This window comes from Primulina huaijiensis, chromosome 8 (genome assembly GCF_012295235.1).
Source record: "Primulina huaijiensis isolate GDHJ02 chromosome 8, ASM1229523v2, whole genome shotgun sequence".
Classification (NCBI taxonomy): domain Eukaryota; kingdom Viridiplantae; phylum Streptophyta; class Magnoliopsida; order Lamiales; family Gesneriaceae; genus Primulina; species Primulina huaijiensis.
This window is the reverse complement of record NC_133313.1, coordinates 2,287,169-2,299,389: the sequence shown is the minus strand read 5'-3', so window position 1 is coordinate 2,299,389 and position 12,221 is coordinate 2,287,169. Positions and strand designations below refer to the sequence as shown.

The window sequence follows — 12,221 nt, the reverse complement described above, 5'->3', positions numbered from 1 at the left end:
AAATTAAACAAAAATTAAGTCGGAATAAGCATGAAAAGTCAAAAGAGTACGAAATATAATTAAATACAGTATAATTCGTGCCTGTAATTAATTTAAAAACATCGGGATTAAAATTGTGTCTTTCGATTTTTTTCCTTCAATAGGTAGCGAATGCAACTTGGCCCTATGAGAAAGTGCAACAATATAGTATGTACAAATGTTAGAACCGAGTAAATCCTACATTAAATGTAATACTTAATTAATACTACTTCGTCTTGAAATTTCGTCACGTTTCACGTTTTTTAAATTTCACTCACAATATTTTTCTTTACATTTTTATTGTAGGGGTTTAATTTTTTGGTGGCTATGTTGCCTAATATTTAATTTATTTCCTATATGTCACGCTCCGAGCCCGTGTCTGCGCTTACGTGACTGCACAATGGGCCCCTACAGTAACTAATTTGTATTCGTACTCGTTTTACGAAAATGATTAACTCAAGTTGCTATAGAAGTTCATTGTAGCTCATTATAAACTCATTTTAAATCTTTAATTTTTAAGATGTGTAACAAGAGGTATCACAATATATATCCAAACAACACATGCTACAAAAACCAAAGTAAAAAAATTTATTTGTATTTTTGACAAAGAATTTGTTGGTGTCTCGCCAATAATCGATGCCCCAAGTCATTATATACCGCTATATATATCCACCACCAAACACTCTTTCAAATCCTCCCAAACTCTTGCGCATCCCCTCTCACTTAAATCACTTAAAATGTGCAAACAAGCAACACCAAATAATCCTCCCACAATGAAAGCCAATTCATCGAATGATCAACAAGCAAACAACAATGATGTGGATCTTCCCCATAGCTCGACCAAAACCCAAGAAACCGACATGTTCACTTGCTTGATCCCTAAAAACCCAACACTTCACCAACCACCAACAATCGAACCTCAAAAACCCAATAATATTCATCTCTCGCTTGTTGTTCAAGAATCCCTCTCCATAGCCAAAATAGCCTTACCGATGATCTTAACCGGGCTACTTCTCTACTCCCGGTCGATGATTTCGATGCTCTTCCTAGGACGGTTGGGGGACTTGGCCTTAGCAGGTGGTTCGTTGGCAGTCGGATTCGCTAACATCACCGGTTACTCAATCCTCTCCGGTTTAGCCATGGGAATGGAGCCCATATGTGGACAAGCCTTTGGAGCTAAGAAATACAAGATTCTTGGTCTTTCTTTGCAAAGAACTCTACTTTTACTATTTTTCGCTTCATTACCGATATCCATTTTGTGGTTAAACATGAAAAAGATTCTCCTCTTATGTGGACAAGATGAAGCAATTGCTACGCGAGCTCAAGAATATTTGTTCTATTCTTTGCCTGATCTGTTCGCTCAAGCTTTGTTGCATCCGCTAAGAATCTACCTGAGAACTCAGTCAATAACCATGCCTCTAACATTCTGCGCTGCGATTTCGGTTCTTTTGCATGTACCTATCAACTATCTCCTAGTTTCGAAGCTTAGTTTAGGCTTAAAGGGAGTTGCATTAAGCGGGGTTTGGACTAATATAAACCTCGTTCTGTTATTATTGGTCTATATACTATTTTCTGGAGTGTACAAAAGAACATGGGGAGGATTATCTATTGAATGCTTTAAGGGCTGGAAACCTCTTCTGAATCTAGCCATTCCAAGCTGCATTTCGGTCTGTCTCGAATGGTGGTGGTACGAAATAATGATCTTGCTATGTGGGCTGTTGCTCAATCCGAAAGCAACGGTTGCATCAATGGGAATACTTATTCAAACCACTGCATTAATCTATATATTCCCATCTTCACTCAGCTTCAGCGTGTCAACAAGAGTAGGTAATGAGATAGGAGCACGCAGGCCCGAAAAGGCAAAATTCGCTGCGGTTGTGGGGCTCTCCGGCAGCTTCATACTGGGCTTCTCCGCCCTGTTCTTTGTAGTATCGATAAGGAACATTTGGGCCAGAATGTTCACTCAGGATAAAGAGATAATCGCTTTGACATCTCTCGTTTTACCGATAATCGGACTCTGCGAGCTGGGGAACTGCCCGCAGACGACGGGCTGCGGGGTGTTGAGGGGCACGGCTCGACCTAAAGTCGGAGCAAACATCAACTTGGGATGCTTTTATCTGGTCGGAATGCCGGTGGCTGTGGGGTTAGCTTTCTACTGTAAACTGGATTTCGAGGGCCTCTGGTTCGGCCTTTTGGCGGCGCAAGCTTCATGTATGGTCACAATGATGATCGTGTTGCTTCGAACGGATTGGGAAATGGAGGCCCGAAGAGCACAAGAATTGACTGGAGACTACGCAGTTGTTGATCAAAACCAAGAGTTTAATGAAAATGATCAATCAAATATATTAGCAGAAAACAAGGGGAAGGGGGAGAGCTTGTGTTAATTAATCTTGAGATTAGGTGTATTATTTTATTTAGCGCATTATTATTATTATTATATTGTATTTATTTTTTAAAAAAACATTTTATTTTATTTATATTTTTTCTGTTGAAATATTGTCAAGTTTGAGTCGGTGGAAAATCGACTTCCCACACACATGCATGCTTTCTTCGTAGGAATATTCAAATGTTTGGCAATATGATCACAACATTTTGGAATATCACAAGGAAAATAATATATTATTAGTCTTTTTGCACTCATTGCGTATATGTTTAGTCAATTTTTTAATAAATATTATTGTTTTCTTGTCAAAAAAATTTAAATTAAAATTAAAAAAGAAAATTGAAATTTTCTGATTTTAAAGTTTTTTTAGAGTTTTTTTACATAAATTTAATTTTTTATGAAAAAAGAAAAGAAATAAGGGGCTAAAAATAAGGAGTAGGTCTCTTGTGAGACGGTCTCACGAATCTTTATCTGTGAGACGGGTCAACCCTACCAATATTGACAATAAAAAATAATACTCTTAGCATAAAAAGTAATATTTTTTTATGGATGACACAAATAAGAGATCCGTATCACGAAATATGATCCGTAAGACCGTTTGTGATACCCTTGTCCCACATAAAAAAAAATCAAAGATTTAAAATGAGTTTATAATGACTTACAATGGACTTCTATAGCAACTTGAGTTAATCATTTTCGTAAAGCGAGGACGAATACGAAGTAGTTGTTATAGGGCCCATTGTGCAGTCACGCAGGCGCGGGCCCGGGCTCAGGACGTGACAGAATGGTATCAGAGCCGGTCACGGCATGGAACACCGGGAAATAAGTGTTATGCAGGGCAAAGTGCTATGTGCATGGGAGCCACCTCTTGAACCTGCGGGGCAAAGTGCTACATGACGAGAGCCACCTCTTGAACCTGTAGGAGTCACCTCTAGATTCTCGGTGCTGGTGGATCGAGGGTTCAGGACGCGACGAGGACGTCGCGTTCTGAAGGAGGGGTGATTGTGATACTCTTGTCTCACATAAAAAAATCAAAGATTTAAAATGAGTTTATAATGACTTACAATAGACTTCTATAGCAACTTGGGTTAATTATTTTCGTAAAGCGAGGACGAAAATGAAGTAGTTGTTCTAGGGGCCCATTGTGCAGTCACGCAGGCGCGGACCCGGGCTCGGAGCGTGATACCGTTTCACACAAGTTTTTGTCAAACAGAAGTTATTTTGAGAATTCCAAAAATTACACCAATACACTAATTTATCTCTATTATGACATAAATTATAGATTATATTTACATAATTTATTAAACGTGAGGTGTTTTGTTTTCATAAAACTTTATTTTACTCATCATGCTATAAAATCTCATGACCTCTATATCAATTAAAATAAAACAAAAATAACAAAAAAAATATAATGGGTGACATATTTAAATATACAAGTGTTTGCATTCAAAGATTTGTATTTGAAAAACTATTTGATAGGATGATTTGAAATAACTTCATGTTAGAATAAATTTGAAATTCACTACAATAACTCAAAAAAAAAATAACTGTTTGAGATTTAAAATTAACTACTAATTGAATTTGTCCAAATAAATCAACTTATTTGTTATTATGAATTAAAAATATGTAGCTTCAAATTCATCGATCCAAATGCAACTAAAAGCATTTAGATATTTAAAATATGAATTATAATTTTTTTTATTAAACACTATTCTGAATACAAAAAATTAGATGAACGGGTTAAAAATTAACTACAAATTCTATGCGTTCTATTAGTTTCTATAGCAATCCCAACATAAAGTAATCTGGTATTTATAATTTTTTTTAAAATGTGACACGATCATACGAATCAATTTTGTAAGACAAATATTCTATTTAGATCATTCATAAAAAATATTATTTATTATTATAAACATGAGCATGATTGATCAGTCTAAAAAATAAAGATATATGAGATCACACAAGAGATTTATTACAATTTTGAATGACTTTAATACCTTTCTTAAAGTAATCAAAAAGTGAGACAAATCAAATCAAATTCTTATTCATAATCAATTTAAAGAAAATCTTCTTCATAATTGGATTTTTTCAGATTGGCCTACGCGCGCATGCATTAATTAGCTTAAACGATACTGCTATTGTCATTCACTAAAAGTAAAGACGAAATGAAATATAATCACGAGATTTGATTATAATGATTCATCAAAAGCATTTAGGGACATATTTAAACTTGAAAAATATAATTTCTCTCCACCATTATGTGCTTTGAATCTTTGATTTTCACTTTATTGAATGAAAAAAAAATTAATATGAATATATATATATAATGCAATCTTTTTCATTGATTTTATATACAATATGATATTATATATCACGGTAATTATATAAATTAGTGAAACTTAAATTCGAAATATTCCAAAATTTGGGATTCGAAAGTGATTGTTGGTTGGTGTTTTCACTTCAAACATTACATATATTTGATAATGGTTTTACATTGCGCAGCATGTGCTGTATATTTTTGGAAGCTTTCTTAATTTTACCTTTAACTTTTTAAAGATATGTCATTCCCCACAATTACGGTAAATGAATCGAATCGATTCGCGAGTTTTTCGAGCCAGATCGCTAAATATTTGATTCGTCTTCGAACTTATAATCGAACTCGAGCCGAACTCAAACATATTCGAACTGTTTTTCGAGACAAACTAAAGAAAAATTATTTTGTTCGATAAATCACGAGCAGTGATATTTTATTAATATAATATTATTATATATTAAATATATATACATTTCGAGTCTTTCGAACGTTTGGAGCTTTCGAACCTTCATTCTGAACCTTCATATCCGAGCAATAGTTTGCGAATAGGTTCAAACATTTCGAGTCGAACTCGAGCCAAAAAAATTAAAATTTTCGAGCATAGAAAATTCGAATGCCCAAGATTTTTCGAGGATTTATGACACCTCAATTCAAAATAATCATTTTTCGAAAGAGTGAAGGAGGGCGCAAGATAGAAGAATATGTTAAGATTGAGCTTTTGAACTTAACTCAACTCCAAAAGTTAACTCAAATGAAAGAATATTATCCAAGTTCATATATGTAATCTCCCAAAAATTTTATCCCACCGATAAAATAAAATTGCAAATTTGTCTTTCGTTACATCAACATCTGGACCGAAATAGCAAAATATTAAATTTATTACACCGATACTAAAATTTGACAAATAAGTGAATTAAAATAAAAAATATTAGTAGTGGCAGTTTGTTAGGGCCAAATAATACGTAGAAATGACATCGGGTTTACCCCACTTCAAATGGTTGAACAGTACGACCAATTTGCGATTTGTATGAACCAACCCATTTAACTAAAATCCAACTACGTTTGGATTTGACCCGAAATTTTTTTTTGGTCCAATAATTGCACATGATATGATGACCCCGTTAGTCCCCGCGATGACTTTTTTTTTGAGTTATTTTTTAAATTATTATTAATTTTAAATATATTAAATTAATTAATATTTATATATATAAGAAGTTAAATAATTAGTTGTATATGACTTCCCGATATTGACGGGAGGAATTTAATCGGTATTGAGTGAACCCCAAGAAGCCATGTTACGCACTTCCCCAGCCTCTAGTTTTTCGACTACTTGTCTCTCCAAAGATAACTTTAAAGAAAGCTGGATGACATAATTTTCTTTTTAGCCATATTTTGCCGGAAGTGTGGACATATATCATCAAAAATGAGTGAATCGTTCGACTCCATGTATGTTAATTGTCTCATATCGATTGGATAAAATACCTGAGAGTTGTATATATGGACTTGAACAATCCTCCCCTATTGAGCTAGTTTTTGGGGTTGAGTTAGGTCCAAGTTCCAATCTTAACATGGTATCAGAGCTCAGATTCTACCGTTATGTGTTGGATCACTCGTTCTTCCCATAGTTGGGTCATTTGTAAACTTCACGCTCCAGATGTTCATTCCTGGGCGTGAGAGGGGTGTGTTAGTTGTCCCACATCGGTTGGATAAAATACCTGAGAGTTGTATATATGGATTTGAACAATTCTCCAATCTTGAGCTAGTTTTTTTGGTTGAGTTAGGTCCAAATTACAATCTTAACACATGTCACCAATCATTTCAAAATCTTCAGAAATTACAAGTTAGTACATCCAGATAAAGTTTGACGAGTTAGTGGATTAAAACTAGAAAGAGAAAGTTAATTGATCAAAAATGTTATTTTATAAAAAAAAATATAAGTATTATGAAAATAAATCCAATTAAAATTATTAATTTTACTGAATTTTTATTTGAACTTTTTCAAAAAAATAATTTGCAAGCTACCAATTATTTGCATCTAGGCTAAGAAGCATTGACTGCAATGCCAGTTAGCACATGGATAGAACAATGTACATCTTTTTCAAACTCTCAACATCATATAATAATATATCTTTTAAAAAAACTTTATGAAATGTATAATTTTATATAAATTTCATGATTTGATTGATGTCTCTTTTTGCAAACTAAGAATATAATATTTTTTTTAAAAAAAATGTTAAATATTATTATTATTTGAAGCATACAAATGGCATAAAAACACAGAGTTCTTCCAATTTTACAACATAATCAGTTATGATTATGAATCTGCCAGCATCCTTAATCGTGTGACACAAATCTCTTTCAATATAAGAGATGCGTAGGTTATACATCTACGAGTGTCGTCTCAAAATGTTTGTCCATTGGATTGATATAGCTCAATCTTCCGTGGGAAATTCGAAAATTTTGCCGTGAAGGAAAAAACATGTTATTATTCCATATATGTATATACATTATACATACGACGAGCTAGAAAGAAATAGAAAGACTGTGTATGACTGTATCATGATATATACCAATGGATTTTAAGTCAAAAGTGATGGAAATTGTCAAGATTATACCATCAACAAAGATATATAAACCAATGGATTTTAAGTCAAAAGTTATGGCCACTAATTAGTTGCTTTTATTGTCAATTTTATCACAAGAATGAAGTAATAATAATAACAACAATATTAATAATATCGATTTGAATGTCAACAATTTTGACTTTTGGATTTTTTTAAGTGATTATGATAAAGTAATTCATATCGTACGTAACGTCTTTGTGGAATCTCTGCAGCAGTTGTTCACGAATCCCTTTCAGGGATGAAGGAAGAATCCAGTGCTATTGTAGGTAGAATGTTGAAGCTCGTTGATAAAAATCTCTTTATTCTTCAATTTCTATATGGGGGATTTCCCTGAAAGGTGACCTCCCTACTCGGTTCAAAAGAAGAAGATTGGCTCTACTTCTCACTCTCAAAGACAAAGGGCTGGGTTGTCATTTTTGTAATACCTCTTGTCCAACATCTTAAAAATTAAATATTTAAAATGGGTTTATAATGGGCTTACAATGAACTTCTATTATAGCAACTTGAGTTAATCATTTTCGTAAAACGAGGACGAATACGAAATAGTTGCTATAAGGGCCCATTGTGCAGTCACGCGGGCGCGAACTCAGGCCCGGCTCGGAGCGTGACAATTTTTCCACTCTAAGCATACCCAGGTCTTTTTTCCAGAGACTTTAAGCATGATCTTACTTCTAGAACCCAAATTGGATTATCAGTAGTGTTCGGACAAAATCCCTATCAAGCTTCACTTCGCACATGATATCGGTTTTTTGTTTTTGCTTTTGGTTTTTAAGTTTGAGGACGAGATTGTTAAAATTGAGTCTCGAATATGAGGCCTTATTCAAAACTTGAAACTTGGGCATCAAATATGCTATAACTACAAGCCACCAGCATAACATATCATTTGTTGCACAAATAAGGTTACTGATATATTGAGCTTTAAAATTAGAAGGAAAAAAAATGGGTCCATTAACTTTTCCATTTGGAATTCTTGTTTACGAAGTATTGAAGTTTAGTTTTTATGCAGCTTTGATTATTATTCTTTCACTTTTGTTTATATTGATGTTGGCGTGGAACCGGAAAATATTGATGTCGCGCGAAAAACTACTTAAATGACACCGAAAATTGCAGGGCTTGTCCGAAGTAACGTAAGTAATTGAATTAAAATAGCTCAAAATTAAAATTTAATACATCAAAACTAAACTTTGAATTAAAATTAACCGACAAAAAAAAATATTTTCAATCAACATCATTATTAAATTATAATTTTGAGCTATTTTAATTCAATTACTTACGTGACTTTAATACATCAAAACTGAACTTTGAATTAAAATTAACCGACAAAAAAAAAATATTTTCAATCAACATCATTATAATGAAACCCCAACCACTCACAGCTCATTATTAACATTTGAAACTCAAAAGGGACCATTTTGCCATATGTTAAGGAGTTTATAATTCTTACAAATGCATAAAACCTGAGGTTTTTATGTCTTTCATGGAAGTCAAAACATTGTTATAACTCAGAATAATTGGAGAATTAAACTTGAGTTGATGTCTCACTATCAGTGACGGTAGTGGCGGAGTCAGAAATATGGCTCTGACCGGGCTAGAATTTTACACTCTAAAATCTTTTAATATTTTATATTGATCTACCCGGGCTATTATCATATTATTCTAAAATTATACAAAATTTATATATATAATTTTTTTAAAAAAAATGGACCACCCGGGCTTTATATTTTAGTGTGCCTCCGCCCTTGAGTGGCGGAGCCAGGAATCCGATTCTACCCGGGCTAGAATTTTAAACTCTAACATCTTTTAATATTTTAAATTGATCTACCCGAATTAATATCAAATTTATCCAAAATTATACAAAAATTTACATATAATTTATTTTTAAAAAATTTAGGATCACCTGGGTGACAAAGAAGGTGGCTCCGCCCGTGCTCACTATGCTATATATTTTGGTAGAACGACCGTTGTTGCTGCTGACGTGTTACTTCTTTTGTAGATTGAAATCCAGCTCAGACAGTTCTTTAATGTATTGCAATTCGTATGCAATTAGAACACTTCCACCTCTGGTTAGTAAAAATATGTACTGGTTTTTGACATATTCCGAAGTCTGAGGCTTTGTGTTCATTGACTTAGAGGAACGAGTAGAAATAACATTAGTTATTATTATTTTCTAGACGTACGTACGCATAATAAATGTACTCGAAATAAAATTAAATGTTCACTGAAAATTATTTTGGTTCCTAATTTGCATGACAGCCGCCAATGCTACATTTGAAGTAGAAATCCAAGAGACGTGCCGTTGCGTCTTCGGAGGCAGGTCGGCTAATGTGGTGTTCTTTTCTTGCATGCGAGAAAAATAATGATTCCGTGTCCAATTTGGGGTTCTAACCTTCATCATATAAAACTGTACTTTGTTGAAAAGTGAGTCCATCACCAGACGATCGACATGCATATTTGTCCTTATCATGGATTAATTAATGGAAAATAAGAATGCTAGTGGTCCCATAAATGTCTTTATTGTATTGGAGTCGTTTTATAATTTTTTTTAGAATTAACGAAATCAATTAATATCAAACTGATCGAGAAATATCACAACCCGTTTCAAAACATTTAGGGGTGATTTTTGACAAGTAATGATGATGTAACAAAAAATTTACCACGGGGGCTCGGGTCGTAAATGAGGGACAAGTTGACCTATACAGATGAACGAGAGTTAAGTGTTTTCGACATGACTCCTCTTCAGTCCTAAGAAAAACTTACGAGTGTAAGAAAGAAGTGTTGAGTAATAGCAATATATAAATGAATCAAACCGTAGAGCATACTTGGGTATACACAGGGGCGGAGCTAGATGCTCTTTAGCTCGGGTGGCCCAATTTTTTTTTTTTAAAAATATATATGTAAATTTTGTATAATTTTGGAATAATATGATATTAGATCGGGTAGATAAATTTAAAATATTAAAAGATTTTACAGTTTAAAATTCTATATTTCTGGCTCCGCCAATGGGTATACACATGGAGATGGGAAGGATGGGAAGGGGCGAAGGGCTGTTATAGGCGCCTGAGTCATGCAGATACTGGATTGTTCGAGTTTTGACAAGTAGAAACTCTCATCTTGGGGTGTTTTAAGAATCAAGATAAGAAAAGAGGATATCACACGAGAACACACAAGAAAAGAGAAATGGAAGATCAAGAGAGAGAAGAGAACGAAGAACGACGAAACACTTGACATGAAGACGGACAACGCAACATCCGAGGACATAGAAGCGATATCTAATTTTGTTTTATTTTTCTTTCCTTGAATCTGTTAATGTTGTTCAAGAACATGCTTTATGTTTTATTTAACTTCTTTGTGAACTGATTATATTTTCTAGAGAGACGATGTCGCTTGAGTTGAAACTATGGTTAATTTTTTTGATTTATATATCTTCATTATTGGTTTTGTTTATTTGTTTTTTCTTGAATTGTTTGTGTTCAATCACTTGATCATTAATTGAATCGTTATATTTATTTGAAATATATCACTTGGGATTAGGAGAGGGGATTTTGAATAAAATCATAAAAAAGTACATTTTTGGTGTTTATGAAGTTCGGAAGACCTACAACTTCATTAAAGTCATAACCGAATTATTGTACCATTTATATTATTTGATATTTGACTTTTAATAGGATTAGAATCGATATTAATTGATAAATTTCCACTTATCGCTTGCAAAAGAGAGTAGAAAAGATTGAGAGTTTTTGCTAATAACTAGAAGAATTTATGATATAGACTTTGATAGGAATTAATGTTAAGATTATTTTAATTACATATATATCATAATTGATATATCATAATTTATGATATAGACTTTGTCGATATTTGATAATCTGTTTCTATTTTTTTTATACATATATATCATAATTGCTTTTCTAAATAATGTTAAGATTATTTTAATTACAGTACTTAGTGTAAAATTAAATTATTCATTCTATGTGGTACGATATTCGTACTTAACCGAGTACTAAATTTGACATCGTATACTTGCGGTAAGAAATCATGTAACAAATTTTTATCATCGCTTGAAAACCACGGATGCATTAAATGAGAAGCACTTGGTTTTCAACACAAGACTGGATATAACCGAATACCGATACACTAATAAGAAATTTTTGGTGGTTCACCATGAGTCCTTGAAGTGCTTCCTTAAACTTCTTGCTTTGCCCCCTTATTACTGGTCCTTCCGATAATGCTAGCAGATGCCATGCTTTTTTATTGAAAGTAATCTAGAATTTGTTGTAGCACTCTTCGAGTGGCAATATAAATAATATGTGACTTAGAAATGATCTAGACAATCTTTTGAACTGTTTGAATATTTCGAGCCTACCAAATACAGTATAATAATCCCTAGTGTCCATGAAATGTGCCAAATGTATACAATAAAACCCCATTCATATTATTTATGAATCTCATATCAACTACCTAAAATTTTTCAGCTCATACACTAACTCTTAACTAAAGTTTGAGAAAAATAAGTCCCTTTAGTGCTCTTGAATTTTCGATAACTCCTATATGATGATAAAATATTAGAAAATTGGAGAAGTCGAGAAAGTTGATAAGGAAAGAAGGAAACACAAAAAAAAAAAAATAGTTTGATTGACGAAGGAAAAAAGGAGAAAAATGTGTTTTATGAGATGTGCTAATGAAATAATAAGGAAGTAGGGGCAGAGAATTATGATAATTCGATAAAAAGAGGTGACTGAAAGATGAGGAAATGCACTACATGATGATATCAGTTATTTTCTCCCATTTTTGAATTCTAATTTATTATTGTAGTCATGAGCTATAGCCTAGCGTCACAAGCATAAAAGACTTATTAACCTAGTCATATATTATCCAATATACT

The 12,221-nt window shown here is 33.1% G+C and overlaps 1 protein-coding gene across 1 annotated transcript; it reads left to right on the top strand.

Annotated features, from left to right (window-relative positions):
• Nucleotides 1-727: 727 nt before the first annotated feature.
• Nucleotides 728-2,563, top strand: LOC140983377 (protein DETOXIFICATION 49-like). Its single transcript, XM_073450414.1, has one exon. The coding sequence runs from the start codon at nucleotides 756-758 to the stop codon at nucleotides 2,400-2,402; it is 1,647 nt and encodes a 548-aa protein (XP_073306515.1). The 5' UTR covers nucleotides 728-755; the 3' UTR covers nucleotides 2,403-2,563.
• Nucleotides 2,564-12,221: the final 9,658 nt, after the last annotated feature.